At 38.2% G+C, this 16,740-nt stretch overlaps 1 protein-coding gene across 9 annotated transcripts in view; it reads right to left on the reverse strand.

Moving 5' to 3' along the window:
* Positions 1-16,740, reverse strand: part of PHF21A (PHD finger protein 21A) — a 138,545-nt gene that overhangs the window by 95,119 nt on the left and 26,686 nt on the right. For all 9 annotated transcript variants that reach the window (XM_066997838.1, XM_013192844.3, XM_013192884.3 and 6 more), the window contains exons 2-4: positions 10,972-11,012; positions 6,240-6,374; positions 1,898-1,930 (exon numbers count right to left, since the gene is read on the reverse strand). In XM_066997838.1, the coding sequence (XP_066853939.1) occupies positions 1,898-1,930; positions 6,240-6,293 (87 nt within the window). In that variant the 5' untranslated portion in view covers positions 6,294-6,374; positions 10,972-11,012. The remainder of the gene's footprint in view (positions 1-1,897; positions 1,931-6,239; positions 6,375-10,971; positions 11,013-16,740) is intronic.

Raw genomic sequence — 16,740 nt, forward strand, 5'->3', positions numbered from 1 at the left:
GAATTCAGATTTCATTGAACATCCATTAGTGCTCACCACAATATAAAGCACATTTATACATTCCATCAAGTTTACAAATTAAACAAGAAATGTTTGTCAATATATAATGCAATTGTATCATATTAAATGCAACAATATGTCACCTAAAGCACACTCACCTATGCTACTTATGCAAAGACGTTATGCATTTGACTGTGTTGAGCATCAGCAACCATATCTATTAAATCTTAACTGCCACACATGCCAAATGAAGGCTAACATATCTAAGTCTTCAATTCCACGTATTTTTATGCCTTAGACTATATTTAAGAGAATTACATCTGCCTTAGCACATCATTCATATCAGCACTTTGCTTACAATAGCACTTTAAGATTTAAAAGCAATAAACATCACTATAAAGATGCAGAGAGAACACAATTTTTACCAGGACTATTTCTTTTCTACTAAAAATAAAATTTAAAAAAGATTTGCACTCAGTTTAAAGCCTGTGAAGCTCTGAAGAAATGTGACAGGGAAGCGAACTTCTCTGCGTTCCCCCCCCCCCCATCATTTATGTTGCAAATTCTTTACCCTAGAGGATGTAGGTTTGTTGTGTTACATAGAAATATTAGAACATGAGACTAATATTGTTATAGGAACTTCATGCTCAAGACAACTTGCCCATTTTTATATTCATCCACAATTCCAAAATGTATAACAATCTCAACTCAGTTATCTCTGGATAGTTCTCTCCAATATAAACACAATCCTAACAAAACCAGATATTGACCAGTCATCCTCCCTTTCTCTGGATTCTAGTTAATGCATTTTTTATCCCAGATTATTAAGAGCTTGGAAGCAGGGACCAGATTCATTCTTCCTGGCTTCATGAACTTTGCATGGCTTTTTGCAGCCCTGAGCTGTCTTTCAATGGACACGAACAGAAAGCAAACTACTCTGCAGGCTAATCATTAGCAGACTAGCCCAGCAAGTTAGAGCAGCAGACCTTTCCCAAACCCCATCAGAATAAGGAAGTTCTAGCAAGTAGATTTTCCAATATTATCCTACTCCTCCCTCAACACTTCTGTCAGGGGTCTTTCTGTACTTGACAGTTACAAAAAGCTGTCTTCCCACTCCACTTAGATCAGAAAATATGTACGCAGAAAATCACAGTGCATTCAGTACTGTATGGGAATGGAAGCACTTAATAGTAAAACAGAAGTGAGCTGCTTTTCTTTATCCCTGTACTCAACATTTCACACTGGTTAGACTAATTCCATGTAACTCCCCATTCAGATAACTAGAGTGCTTAATTGCTGTGCAAGACAAACCAAGTCTCTTTACACTGTAACTGGGAAAGAGATGACTTCTGTTGTCTACACAAGGAGTCTAGTTATCTAACTTCAGTAGCTCTGAAACACCACAAGGCCTGGTATCCACTCTTCAGGCATCACAGTGCTGAAGTTGGATATCTAAGACTGTATTCAACCTGAATATTCTATTCTTCACTTGGACAACATTTCTTGGAAGGAGGATCCTCTCTCTTCTTTTGTAATTCAGACAAGAAAAAAGCAAGTGGCAGTTTTTGTAAAGAAAAACTTCCAGTGGAACCAGAAACTTACTTAACACTTGTATTGTACCATAGCCTGCAAGAGCCCCTTGATTTATACTTATAAGAATGAGACAAAAGGCTCCAAGAGTGTTGGTGAAATTTTTTTGTTTAGTTGATTTATCTGCAGGGATTTTTCGTTTTTCTTTTAAAAGAACAATCCAGTCATTGCTTAAAGACTTGCTCATAATAGCTTTCTTTTAAAAACTGTGTTAACATGGAAAAATATAAAGTATCTAAAATTCCCATGCACTGTTATTCCCTGTATTTTTAAGGGTAAATAATACAATACAAAAAGAAATAGTTACCTGCGGATCTTGCTTCATTTGAGCAACCAGTTTCTAGAAAGAAAGAGATGCAAAGAGATAAAATTAAGATTTTCATTAAGGATCCTACTGAACAGTTTAAAATTAAACATTTTTGGAGAACTTTAAAAAAAATACACATTTCATAGCATTCAATAGCTAGGCATAATCCATGAGGAATATCAATACATATAATTTCCAAACCCATTCTTATTGATATAGTAAAACTATCACTAATCTGCCACTTTTGTTCCCTCTCCTAAACAGTTCTTGAACAAGTGATGCCTTTTTAGGACAATTTAAAGCAGCTGTTTAAACTAATCTAACAGCCATGCCTTCTGTAGAACTGTAGCCTCCTTTGCTTGCAGTCACAAGAAACACAAATCAGAGAATCACTGCAAATACAAAAGCTGTTTGTGCACTCAAGCACAGAACGTTTCAAGTACTAAGGGAACGCCTGTGTGTTGGCTTGGCTGGTACCACATGGAAGACCCATGTTCAGAAGTATCTCTGCCACTTTCCTCCCTCAGTCAGAGATTGAGATCATTGCAGAAGAGATGCCCTCCACATCCAAGGGAAAGCAGACAGATGGCTACCATTCACTATTCTTCCTCCTTCGTTTCTTTCAGGCAGCTGCAGGAAGATGCTGCCTATTGATAAGCAGGGGAGCTATCAGGCTGTCACTAAAGAAAACTAGAGCCCACAATGAAGAGGCAACACACCACCACCACCCCCAAATTTCTTTTCTGGTTACAGCCAAGTCTCATCACATTACATTGTTCTTTGCATGTGAAGAAAAAACACGGCAAAGTCTGTACTTTCTTCTCCATCGCCTCATCAAAATCAGGAAAAGGAGTGAGGAACAGAAAGACAGAACAAAAAAGAAGCATGTTTAATTCTACCTGCATTGATAGGGCTCAGAGAATTCACCTTATCAATGATTTTTTAAAGTGTATTTCATTTCACATCCTAAAAGTGGCATTAATCAGAAAAAAACATAACAGAGGAATAAGTCTGAGCCAGACCACAGGTTTAACTGCTCTAACATCTTTCCAGTACTAGCCAATAGCAAACATGACCATCAGGAGGAGTACTGCAAAAGTGTAGAGTGTCATCCCCCATCTTTTAGAAATTTAGATCTTGGATGTCTTCAAAGATGGTATCTCATGCTCAATAGCTAGTAACAAAATTTTCTTCCATTGATCTGCCTTAATTACTTTTTGAACTCAAGAGAACACCACAAATCCTGTAACAATATGTTCCAAAGTTAAACTGTAGTACTCCTAGGTAAAGGGACCTCCTTTTTCTTTTGAATCTGCCTCCTATTAACGTGTGCATGAGGGGCAAATGAAATTATGGAAAGCTATTCCTTTACTGTTTCTCTAGTCATCTTCTTCATACCACATTTTTTCCACATCTCATTCCTCATAAGCCATCTCTTTCAGATTGAAAGTCTCCTCATGCACAAGTCATTCCATTGCTTTGTTCACTCTTAGCATGCTTCCCTGTACTTCTCCAGTTCTTCTCCATCACTGGGAGAAAGAGGGATTAAAACTGCATGCAACATTCAAGTAGTCTGTACCACAAGAACTGCTTGCTCAGTACTAATTCTGTCTGCTCTTACAGATACAAGATGGACAGTTTTTCCCAGGCGCATCTCTTGGCATTTATCTACATTGAATTATTATTGTTTCATCATTCGGTATCGTGGGAAGTTGAGGTGCTATGTTAGCCGTGTGCTTACGTGCTTAGCTCACTTTTCCTCGGTGCTTTCTGACACATCAGAGTTTGACAAAAAAAAAACAGATGTTTGTATTGACACATATGAAGTTCTTGTACAGACTCAACCACAGGACAACATAGTCAGTGGCTGTAAATCGTTCATAATGTATTGCTAAATTTATGGATCATGTAATATGGCATCATCGAATCATAAGAAAAATGTTTGCTAAAGTTAAGATATCTTCAAATACTCTGTTCTTTTTGCTAATAAATGAAAAGAGAAAGGATGCTTTTGGTTCTTTCCACCCATCAGCTCGAAGAGTCATCCATGAAGCCCAACCCTGCTGAGAGAACAGCTAAATAGAGTGCCTCTCACATCTCTTGTGATCAAAACTATGAAGAGCAGACTGTTTCAAAATAACCTCAATCAAGACAACACAGTAGCAGAATAGAGCTCTGCTAGAGTTGATGCATCTCTTCTCAGGAAGAGATTGCTTGGCTATGAAAGATATTTTAATATTTAAATTGTACTCCAATATAGTAAGTGACCTGGTCGGACCTCACTTATAGAGGAACCTTCAATCATCGAACTGGAACAAAGAAGCATCTTCTCCTAAACAGCTAAACACCTTCTTTGGGTCTTTATTGGTAGTAGTTTAAGATACACTCTGCCAAACAGGCAGCATCAAAGCTTCAGACAGAGTTCTGAAGGTGAACTGGAATAGGCAGGAAATAACGAGCTATTCTACAAACAAATTTCAATCATACTGAGCACCCACTGTCTACAGCTACATAAGCAGTCATGACAAGTGACATGCTGCATCAGGAAGTTAGGAGGCTCTGCTCACACAGTGAAAAGCTGAACTTCATCACAGACACCTGTCCACCAGGTACAAAAGGAGGACAAAATATGACTGTGTGAGTCTTAGCAAGTTTTTTTTTTTTTTTTAAAAAAAAAAAATAAGTCCTTGGAAAAAAAATAGGTAGACGATGACAAGTGAGACCATTGTCCAGAAATCCTGGGGCACTGTCAAATAAAAGGATATATTATATTTCTAGTTGAAAGAATTAAAATGTAAAGGTAAGATAATGATAATAAAGAATTGAAATGTATACAGTATAACTCAAACATTTCATTTGAAGATTTTTGTGCCAAAAAACAATTTACATTTCTATTGGTGGCCATTTGAGCAGCACAGCAGCAACCACTTGTCCACAATTCTAGAAGAGTTTACTGAAGCACCAAACATACTACTCTAAGTGTTATTTTCCATTGTAAATACTTAGACTTGTTCTTAACCTTAGTAATTGGAATATACACCTTTCTTGAAGATGAAGAACACTTTCTGCAGTAATGGCTTGTCTAGTTTCATCCACTAAAACCAAATGTAATCACAGTTAAGTGCAGACCTAACTTTTGATGAGGGCTAGGCAGAGCAAAGGCAAGTGGGACAAAAAAAAATCTTTAGGATGTTAAAAAAGTCTTCAACATTTTCCAGTCTTCATCCTTTTTCTCCATCATCATTACAAAAGGATATGAAAGCTTATTAAAAAATTGTTGCCTCAAAATCTTTGGCTAGTTTATGAGTAAAGAGAAATATAGATACACAACTGGTAAATGCTGTTATATGAACACAAGTATTACTAGAGTTCTGATCACCACATAGCAGATAACATTAAAGTACTTACCAACCTTAAATGTTTTAATGCCTGCAGTAACACCACGAGTAATTTCTTAGTTTTATTACCCCCATAACAAAGCTTCACCGAAGTTTTGAAGGCAAGGGCCTTGGAGTTTGAGGCGAGCAAAATACTTGTCTGTAGTTCTGGAAATTCATCCATAGCTTTTTATCATTTTTCTCCCCAGCTGAAAGTTGTATTTTTATTAAAGCAGATGAAATTTCATTTTACTAACCCACCCACTCACGTTCTTGCACTACGCTCATCATTGCAAAAACTACTGAACAAGTCATCTGATGACTTGTCTAAACAAGTGTTCTAGGTAACTTGGAAACATTTTCCAAAATTTGCAAAACCGATCAGCATAACTCATTGCAAATTTCTTTTATCCACTGTGCAACAGTTGTCAGTTTCAGGTCCAGAAGAAATACTTGAGAAATACTTGGAGAACTGTCTTTCGAAAAGGCTTCGTTGATAAATTTAACATTTTAGACAGCAGCTACTCTGTTTATGTCTGTAACAATTTTGTCTCAATACTTGTTTGAATTAATATGCACATGTCCTCTTACCTTTGCTTGGAAGTTCCTCCAACATATTTTTCTCATTCCAACTTAATACCGAAGTTGGCTTTAGAATATCAGAAAACCCTTCCAGACACAAGTTACTGAACAGAGTTTTCAGACTGTTTTTTATCACTTCTACAAAATATCCAAAAAAATCCCCACCCACATCCCGATATGTAGATTTTTCCACATTTGCTAAAAACAACAGGTGGTAGGGTCAAAATACAGGGTATGAAATTCTAAAGCAATTCCAAGCTTGTAAGACAATTACTTCTATAGTTGTAATGGTATTACCCAATACCACCATTAGTTGTAATAGTATCTGTAATAATAATGTTGCTATTAATTACAAATATAAAGCAAGAAAGAATACAAATTACCTGGTGAACCTGAATTTCCACTTTCAGAGCCTCCTGTAGAGTCTGCAGCTCCATTCTCTACCTTCTCCACTTTCTCTAGATGTGTCTTTGCTGATTCCAGTGCCTTTAGTTTCTGGTTTCCTCTCCACAACAGCACTATAGAAAAATAAATGTTTTGCTTTAGTTACTGAAAGACAAGTTAATTTGAAAAAAAAAAAGTATAACAGAGCAGAATTCAGTGAACTATATTCAGTTGCAGCTTCCTAGTCTAGGAAAAAAAAAAGCGATCTTTCAATCACAAGAAATCTAACGGCTGTACAGAATGCCTTCTCTGGGAGTAGTTTAGCCAGATTTGTTACTTCTCACATATCCCAAAGTTGACATACTTGTACTTTATCCTAGCTTGCAGGCAGTTATTTCCTACCAATATTCCATTGTAGTTGCATATTAAATTAGAAATTTGGCTACTGAGAATGTTTTAAAAAAATCTGCATAGACAAGAAAATATTCTTGAGGCTAAAATTCTGTAACCCTAACAGCAATAAATTTTTAACCAGAACGTACTGCATTACCATACTTCCATGAGACTTTAGAGCTGTTCTTAGATGGGATGGTCTGCATGTAATTTCACATAACAACATTAACATGCAATGCCTAAAGTTTGTGCTGAGTTAGTCATTTCATATTTTGAAGGAACAGAAGATAGTTATAAAGCACAAGATATTAAAAAGCATTAACTTTAAAACCCTCTGCTGTTTCTAGGTAGAATTCCAGTAGGTATGAGTTTACCATCTTCACTTGTACTTCAAACAAATTAATCCCCCTAACCTCTGACAAAGAAAAGCATCGACATCCCTATTTCTAAAAGCCTCGAAAGCTAGACAAGTGATTTTTGTTCAGAAATATGTTAAAAGTATCATGATTCTGAAACAGGATTAAGATTCCCTTCTATATCCTATATGTTCAAAACACAACAGAACTTGTGTAAAAAATGGATGAAAATATATACAAATATCTATATAGAGACATATATAAATGCATAAGCACAGAATATCTCAGAAAATCATATATACCGATCTTTCCATCCAGACATCACACATGAAATTGTTGGAGTGTTAAAGCAATTCCAATTTTTTATCTTTTGAAAACTGCTCACAATTATTGCACAAGTATTGTCAACTAAGAGGCCTACATAATGGGACTTCATTGCTTTCAAAAGGCTACTGACAGATTAGATTAGGCATGTAGACTATAAAAAGAGAATAATTAATTTAAATTAGAGAAATTAATTTTAATATTGTCTAAATACACAGTATACTTAAGTGTTGGACAAGTCTGAATTCCTTAAAATAAAAAGTGGTGGGTTTGTTGGTTGGTTGGTTTTTAAATTAGCCTTGTTTCTCCCTCCAAACATCACATTACGAAAAGAGAAGACTATCCAGGGTTTTTGTAAAAGCATTGTATTTAAATTCATTCTTTTTCAGTGCTGTCTGCTGTTAGTTTAAAGTTACTTATTTAAATAACAAAGGCCTGATCAGACTTTCTAGTCAACACATAGAATGACCTTCTACAAGAGTCTCTCCCACACGTGACAGAAGTGCTAGAACAGCTGCCTTTGCAGCACCACTCTCCATAAAATCGTAATTTGTATCAAGGGATACATGGAAGTTACATATAGTTCCCTGTTCTATTACCACAAACCTTAATGAGAAAACAGAACCCTGGATTATTACTTCCAGTCACAGACAAGAACAACTACAGCGTGCATTAAGTCCCTATCACTGCAGTTTCAAAAGAAACCATGCTTCAGAAAACCACGTGGGAGAGTGACTAATGAAAACTGGATCCCACTGCAGAGGCAAAAAGTCTTTCATAAGCCCTGGAAATTCCACTTTGAGGTAAAGATACAGGCAGGCACAAACAAAGTTCTTCTCAGGGCGTCTTCCATGAATGAGATGGCGATCGTGATAAACAGCAACTATCATTCTATGGCTTCATGCTAACTTTAAAGAGCAAAACAGACAAAAAAAAAAGTTGTCGGAACTCAGACTGTAAAAGATATACACGATTTTAATACACCTGACTGTAAAGCCTACTACAAGTTCACGTGAAAAGTGATGTGGCACTTCTGAGGAGTAAAAAAAGACACCACACAAATGCAAAACTTAATTTGACAGGCAGATATTATAAATATAATATTGATGGTTCATAAAAAATAATCCAGCTTCATTTCATAGACACCTTGAGCAGATAGAAGGATTTTTCACACTAATTTTTAGAAGTTTAAGAAAAAAGTGATAGTGCTTTGTAGAAGCAAGTGGCTGTTCAGCCTATCCATGTTTACACAGTTGTAGACAGGAACAAGGGTAATTTGCTGTTGTACTGGGGAACAAGCAAGCCAGAAAAAAAAAACAAAACAATTCTAGCAAAACACCCATCATCCACTAGATCCACCTGACAATATTTGTTATAATTTTGGATTTTTCTTTTATTGTAATTTTAAAGTTAGATTTTAAGATTTCATAACCACAAACTTTTTTAAAATATATATGAATTAGAAATAGGCATCATACTACAAAAAATCCTGTAGAATTAATTTCAATGCATAAGATTGAAGCCTCCAAGAAAAGATGAGAGAAAATAAGAGATTTTTTTTTTAATTAAAGCTTTTCCAACTCTTCGCTCTCTTCCTACTGTCCCCCCCTCCAGCATTCCCATTACAGCAACTTGCTTTGCAGTGTCATTTACTTCCAGTTGCCTTCTGCTGGCAAAGTGACACGGAAGGACATGTTAAACATGGGAAACTACCTCCTCTCTTCAAAAACTCGTTGTCTCATACATAAGGAAGAGAAATTATCACTGCTCCATCAGCAAAGGCCCCACAGTAAAGCATAATCTTTTCGCAATCACCTTCTCTCCAGCTGCTGTAGTTGTCACTAGCAGCACCACTGTTCTCTTTCACACAAAAAAAGGACCAATATTGGTGATTACTGGAATTGTGTTAAGTTACAAACAAGATACCATATATTTGGCATGGCAGCCGAGCTGAAACACACATCACCATCACTTTAAAGATGAGGAAACAGGAAAAGGTCAATGAAGAATTCATCGGGAGGCTCTGAAGTGTCCTGAGCATCCAAATCATTACTGGGGGTTGGAGAACAATCTTTTTTAAATAAAACAATCATTTTAAAATTTGGCCAAGTTGCCAATTTCTCAGAAATAAAATATATACAGTTGTTACTCAGCTGATGCACTCTAGAACACACTTCTTCTGTAGCTTCCCTCCCCAAGCAGGAATAACTATCAAGTTATCCCTGTCTGAAATTCCCCTGAAGTACCTTAAACACTTTGCCAATGTTAATTAAAAAAAGTGATCATTCTTTACATCCAACAAGTCCTAGATTGCTTTTTTCTGCTTTATGTAGAATAAGTCTAGAAATATATGAGGGGAGCTGGTTAAATATTGCTTGCATTTCCTTCAAAAGCAGGTACAGAACTTCCTAAACAAGTGGTCAAACGTTTTTTAAGTGCAAAAATCCTCAATATCCTTGAGCTTTTTTCTTTCAGATTCAACTTCCAGGGGAGATTTAACAGCTCAAGATCAGTGGCATTATAAACTAGCTACAATATCACATCCTAGGATGTATAAAATTATCTCTGGATTAATCATAAAATATATTGCATTTTCCACTTTACTCTTATGACAGCAGAATTATTATTTTAATTAAAAACCTTGTAGATGATTGAAATTGCATGGACGGGTTGGTCTGCAAACATTCTTCATCCCATTAGTTTTTAAAAGGAAAACATTAAAATGCCTTGTTGAATGCTAGAAACTGCGACTTCCAAAGGGAAAGCAGAGGACTGGGGAGTACTTGCATCTCTCGCACATACAGACATACTTCCAAGCCACAACCAGGAAGAACACCAACAGCGAGATGTAAATTTGCCATTCCTTGGATTAATTTCAAGTTTTGGAGGCAGCAGTCCTCCATTCAATTTCTTGCAGGCACACATTTGTCATAAACAATCCCTTACTTCTGATGTGATCGCTTCAAAACTTAAAATTTCACACTCAGAAAAAGTACCACAATTCACCTCAGTTAGAGCAGCACGAATGTTACATGTTCATAAAAGCACGGAGACTGAACGAAACCTTAAACTCTGCAAGAGTCATGTAAGAGCATTAGTACCTCTCTATTATTACCCCAATTAAAAAAAAAATGCAATCCACTTCAGAAACTCTAAGACATCACAAAGCTATTTAAACTATGGCTATTTTGGAAAGTACGCTAAAAACACAGCTTATGTAACTTATACACACACACACACAAATACAAAAACAAAAGGTAGGACATACACAAAAACCATGAATTACTTCTCTAATTACTTCATGGAAGGACCTAAATAACTTTAGAATTTTAGAGAGAAGTCTTTTTGCACCCAAAATCCCTTCAGATAAATTTTTCACATTGTACAGAAAAAATAACATTATTATTTTTGAATAGATGAAGTTAAATGTCTACTGTACTTACAGACCCTCAGGCCCAAATCTCAACCCTACAGTGAATTTATTTATAGGACTGGGGCTTCCATCTGTAACATTTACTTTTTAAGATTTAATTTCTGAATATAAGAACAGATAGGATTTCAGTTTCAGTAAACATCAAATTTTTCCAGGAACGCATGCCAGCTCTGTGTGTCATCTATTCTTAGGTAAACCATCCTAGCTCAGGGAAGGAGCACTTACCAGTTTTGAGGAAGTTATTCCCTTCAGCTCTCTACCCCCTCCTGCAAAAGAGAGAAAAAAAATAATAATGACAAACAGCTTAACTACAATTTGAAACAGATAAATTAAAAAAATTGGGAAGTTTTGGGTCTTTTTTTTTGTTTTTACTTATGTAGAAGTTAGCTAAAAATACCACTGAAAGAAAATTTATGTGACATGGGAAGGGAAACACAAGGAGACCTACAATTCTAACGTGGATTAAAATACAAATTATTACAGTCACTCGGGACTATGTGTAGTCACTACACATACAAGCCTTCCCACCTCTGCCAAGGCCTGTGCCCCCCTCCCCTGGGGGAGATCTCTTCTCCGTCACTTTATTAAGATCCACGTCACAAGCCTGTCAGATGCCACAACTCAGTACGATGAGGTTGCCCACCCCGGATGTTTTGGCACCTCCTCTGCCAGAGGTTAGAGCAGCACAACAGAGGTGGTGAAGCAGCTGGCATGTCAGCACAGTCACCAGAGCCCAAATCCCCGAGCACTAACGTAAACCGAAATCAATGGCAGTTTAGGCTAATATGTTAGGTCATGAACCACGTAGGCTGAGAAGGCACATTGCCCGTGTCACGGGGGGAAAAACATTGAGCAGCAAAGAAAGGTGGTACTTCTTAAGTCATCCGTATATGAATCATAAAAACTTGTGAGTCAGAGTCCTCAAAAGATAGCTAAAATACAAATGATACCTCATTTCTTCAATTACTTTGCCTGACGCTAAAAAAAAACTCCAAAACACTCCAATTTTCTAGTAAAATACTAGAATATTAGTCTATTTTAAGCTTGGATCCACAGCCAACAAGATCTTCACAGAAATGTTTCTATCCACACAGAAGTCACTGCCGAGCTGAAGTTTAAGCCTCATGAAGAGGTGCAGCCCTAGTGGAAGTGCTCGAGGCCAGGCTGGATGGGGCGCTGGGCAACCTGGTCTGCTGGGAGGTGTCCCAGCGCACGGCAGGGGGGTGGAATTAGGTGATCTTTGAGGTCTCTTCCAACTTCGACTATTCTGTGATCTCTCACTCTGCAGAGGCCAGCGCGCACCAGCCAGCAGCACCAGCGTGCTGATGAGCACCAACACAGGAACAGAAAATGGGAAGCCTACAGCTGGCAGCGCGTGGGATTGTCCTCTCCTAGTCTCAAAGCTCATTGTGCATTTTGAACAACAAGATGTAACAGCTTATCTTCTGTATCCTTCGTTTTAGAGCAGTTTCAGATCAGTATAAACAACATCCAGCATGGTAGGGTATGGACAGAGGAGGATGGCTTGTTTGGAAACTGCAATCAAATTAAGTGCATTTGTTCTGGATGTGACAGAACTTGCGACACCCTCACTATTGACAGTTCCTGAAGAGACAGCCTTAATTCTCAAACTCCAGTTGCTTCCTCTCCAACTGAAAACTTCACTTGTCACCACCACCTCCTACCATCTATCAGTGATTTTATTGGTCCCAAAAAATCTATAGAGGAAGCTCTCTAATTACAGAAGCGCTAACCGTGCCTCTTCAACAAGCAACTGCAACGACTGCATCTCCCTGCTATTAAAAAAATCTCACTGCTGTAGGTGACTGACTCTGGAAAGCTAAACAAAACAGTCACACTACACATCTGCAAATACAGTCCTAGAATGATTAAAAAAAAAAAACATCTATGTGGTTGAAGTATGAGTGCACACAATGTGAAGAGAATACTGCCACTTGGAAATAACAGCATGATTAACTGTTCCTTCCTTCCTTTTATTTTCCTCCCCTACATAGAGACCCCTATCAACAGAGGGGCCCTATCTTCCTCCAGGCTGGATCCCTCTCCCTCAGCTAACACCGAGAACAGAGTTACCGATCTCCAAGCTGCCTGCAGCTGCTCCGAATGTTTGCAACCCCAGGCTGGGAACCCAGGGGCTCCCGAGGACAGAGTTGGGAACACCAGGAGTCTAATCATGACTCTCCGAGTGATTTGCTGTGTTGCCTTGGAGAAGTCACTTAAAGAGGACCTAGACCAGGAATGGAAATACATCTGCATCCTCTTCTGTATATGACTTACTACAGGTTTTCTTCTTAAGTGTTGAAAGCAGGTCAATGTTCGAAAGTCAAACCTTTAACAATACAAAATACTTTAGTTCTGCCCTCATGCAAGTATAGTATTTTTCCTGGCATCTCTGCCTCATTTAGCAGAGAGGATAAGCTTAAAGAATAAAGCATCTGAGTAATTTTTTCTCATTCTGAGTTTTCAGTGTGCATGCTTTTTTTTTTTTTTTTAAATTCAACATCTAAGCTCTACAGCAAATAAAGAAATGGTTCCCTCGTAAGCAGTGCACTACTGAGAGCAGTAGAAAAACTTATGCCTGATACAAGCAAGTTTTCTTAAACAGGGGATTGAGACAGAGAAATCAAGAGCAGACATCCCCGTCTGGTAACTCCAAGCATCTTGAATGGACTTACATTCGCCATCGTTCTTAATATTTTTCTAGCATTCTACGCATTAGTCCCTGCAATTAACCTGCCAAGTGGTTAAGTCCCTATGCAGAGGACTAGCTGGCCTACGTGATTCTGATTAATTTTTTGTTCTGTGTTTCTTTGTACCACAGAATAATGAAAAGGATCAGAAGATATATATGTGTACAGCAGTTCTCTTAAGAGATATCCAAAAGATCCACAGCTACGGTCCTCACGAAAGGGGAAAGGCAGATACTTGCTGCTCAGGCCATTGTAATACTCCTGTAAAGGGCAGCTGAGAGAATGCCAGACTGACTCCTGCATTTCCCCACCCCAGTAAGAGAGAGTGTCTATGGAGCCTGCTAATTAAGAAGTGTGTTATATTGATAGGATACAATCACCTCCATATTCAGGTACCTTTTTGATGACCTGCATCATCAGTGAATAGAGACAGGAAGGCCTGAACTCATTATTACTGATGGCTATTGCATGAACAGATTCAAGCCCCAAGAAGGCAGAGTTTCTTTGGCTAAATGACTTTCATGTGGCAATAGAGAACGTGAAGTCAGGATGCCCCTCCTGTTTCCAAGCCAGACACAGATTAAGTAGCAATATCAGAGGTGTTAGGTGTTGCTTGCATAAACATTCTTACTAGCAGTCACTGCTGAGAAATGAAGGAACTGTCAGTCCACTTCCTTTCACTGACAGCTTATTTGAAGAAGAGAATTTAACTGTACTTCATAAAGCCATAATGAATTAGTGGAGCATGACAATTCAAAATCCCAAATTGAAAACTTGCCAAAGAAGGGTTTACAACCAACTAAATCTGCAGCTTGGTTCTCAACAACTCTGTATTCATGGCTACTGGAAGGCAACCCAAAATAGTATTAATGGAAGAGGCACCAGATAAAATCTGCTTCTACAGATGAAATCACATCTCTTGTTCACAGCAAGAGAAGATACACAAACTCACATCACCTCTTACTCACTAAAAAAAAACACACCAGAGAGTTAAAATTAAAATACACCAGGGAGTTAAAATTAAACAGCTCACAATCACTCATATTAACGTTTTTTTTTTCCTTTTAACTGTTACTTTAATTAAATTGCATCTAACTGGTTTGAATGTCTTAATAAAAAGTAACAAGTCACATTTTTAAACACATCAATTGGATTCTCAAAGCTTGACTGCATATGGCCCTCAGCAACCTGATCTGAGGCTGGCCCTGCTCTGAGCAACGGGGTAGAACCAGATAACTTCAAAGGTCCCTTGCAACCTGAATTATTCTTGCAAGTCTGTAGTCTAGCATTAAGAGATGTATTAGTTTTTCAGCTCCTTTTCCTACACAATAGGTTTTTGTTTTGTTGTTTGGTTTTTTTTTTAATACTCTTGGTATGATTACCAGAAAACACCTCACTTGTATCCAAACAAACTTTATACATATACATACACACACTTGAAGTAATTAAAAATAAAAATAAAACAGAGGACCTTAACCTTTTCAACATTTCTAGACAGCATGTGTAAGGGAAAAAATACTCCACTGCTACCAAAACAATCATATTCTGTAGATCAACTTTAAACTGTTTGAAGTCTGGAAATAAGGAGAAAAGTTAAAACACAAACTCCTACGTCTAAGGCTTGATAGCCCCTGAGGACATCAGAAGAATTACATGTGGTGGTTAAACATCCTCGTGTATAGTACCTGACAATTTAAGACTATCTAAGACTACCTAAATGCTAAGTGTCTGTATGTTAAAATGTTTGGGTACATCAGTCAGATACTTACTGTGACCTTAAAGTTATAACATAAATTTTATTGTATCATAACCAGAGACTCACTTGGGAAAAAAAAGTGAGAAAAACAGTCGTGTTTAGCCATTTCTGGCTAGCATTTTTCCTAACTCTGAAAGCTAGCACGGGTTACTGTTACACCATGCAACTTTAATCAGGAACTTTATATACACGTATCACACTACAATATTTAAATTATTATTTTCTTTATCAATAGGGCCTCTGATTTGTTTGCTGCACAGGATGAGCTCAGACAAAAAGGACTAATTATTGCGCAGAGGAGGCTTTAAGCTTGCCATTCTCACACAATTTAGAGTACAGCTTTACAACAATAAGGTTGAAGAAAAAAATCATCAAAGTTTGAAAAGAAATCATAAAAGTTTTTTTTTTTTTTTTTTACTGTGATTTTCTAGTCACAAAAAGAAAAAGTCATACTTGTCAACAGGATTTCCACAGCCTCCAGAAAAGATAGGCCAAGCAGCGCCCAGAAAGGACTCTTAGATTACGTTTCTCCAAGCTCACGCTGCAGGGGGGCACGTTAGCACCACTGGGGCTGTCACTTGGGTGAACACGAGGAGGCAACAACAGGAGGCCTGCTGCCCGGTAGCACGAGCTGTCCCACCAGGTCGTCACGCCGGGGCTGTGAGAGCTCCTGTCAGCACTGGCCCAGGTGCCCAGCAAGGGACCGAGATGACCACGAGCGCGCTGACAGTACCGGCCAGGCCGCAGGCCTGCTCGCCTGCATAACTCCCCCGGACCCCCGCTCACCTCCTCCCAGTTCTCCTGGTGGATAGCTCCCACCACAGTGGTCACGGAGCTTTGGCTTTCTACTGATACAGACATTAACCCCCAGCGTTCAAACTACAAGCTCCAATCCTATCTCAGGGCCCTCTCTGCCCCGACCATTAGCCACGAAACAGACACAACTTGGAGTTTAAGACACCAAAAGCCTGTTTCATTTGGGGTCAGACTGATTCACCTTCTCTAAAACAGTTTAGGAAACTATCAAACTAACTTTAAATGGAAGCATGTGACACCATCACCTGTCTTTACAGAACAAGCACTGTATTTACCACACAGAGAGCTAAAAGACTCACTACAGCTAAGAAGGCCATCCCGTTGTAAAGACAAAACCACTTTGCAAGCTCATTTTAAAATTACCAAGCAAAGCTCGGCATGGCAGTCAAACACACACAAATAGATGAAGATTACCCTCCGAGTCTTGCTCTCCTCTGACAACAGCTCAGAGGCTCCTTAGTAACTCTGTGAATTCAGCCTTTGCTGGAAGCTCGGGGTGGGGTAGGCGATGAAGCCACCCACTGTAGGAAAATGAACCAGCACATTTGGCCTGGTCAAAAATCAGCTCGTGGATGTTTTTAAAAACATCAGGCCTGTCTCTCTTACCTGAGCAGATTTATACGACACATGGCTTTGCACATTTTACCTACACATAAATACACATCACTCTTCTTCAACCCCTCACTGTGCATTTCTCAAATCAGAGAAGCA

Source organism: Anser cygnoides, chromosome 5 (genome assembly GCF_040182565.1).
Source record: "Anser cygnoides isolate HZ-2024a breed goose chromosome 5, Taihu_goose_T2T_genome, whole genome shotgun sequence".
Classification (NCBI taxonomy): domain Eukaryota; kingdom Metazoa; phylum Chordata; class Aves; order Anseriformes; family Anatidae; genus Anser; species Anser cygnoides.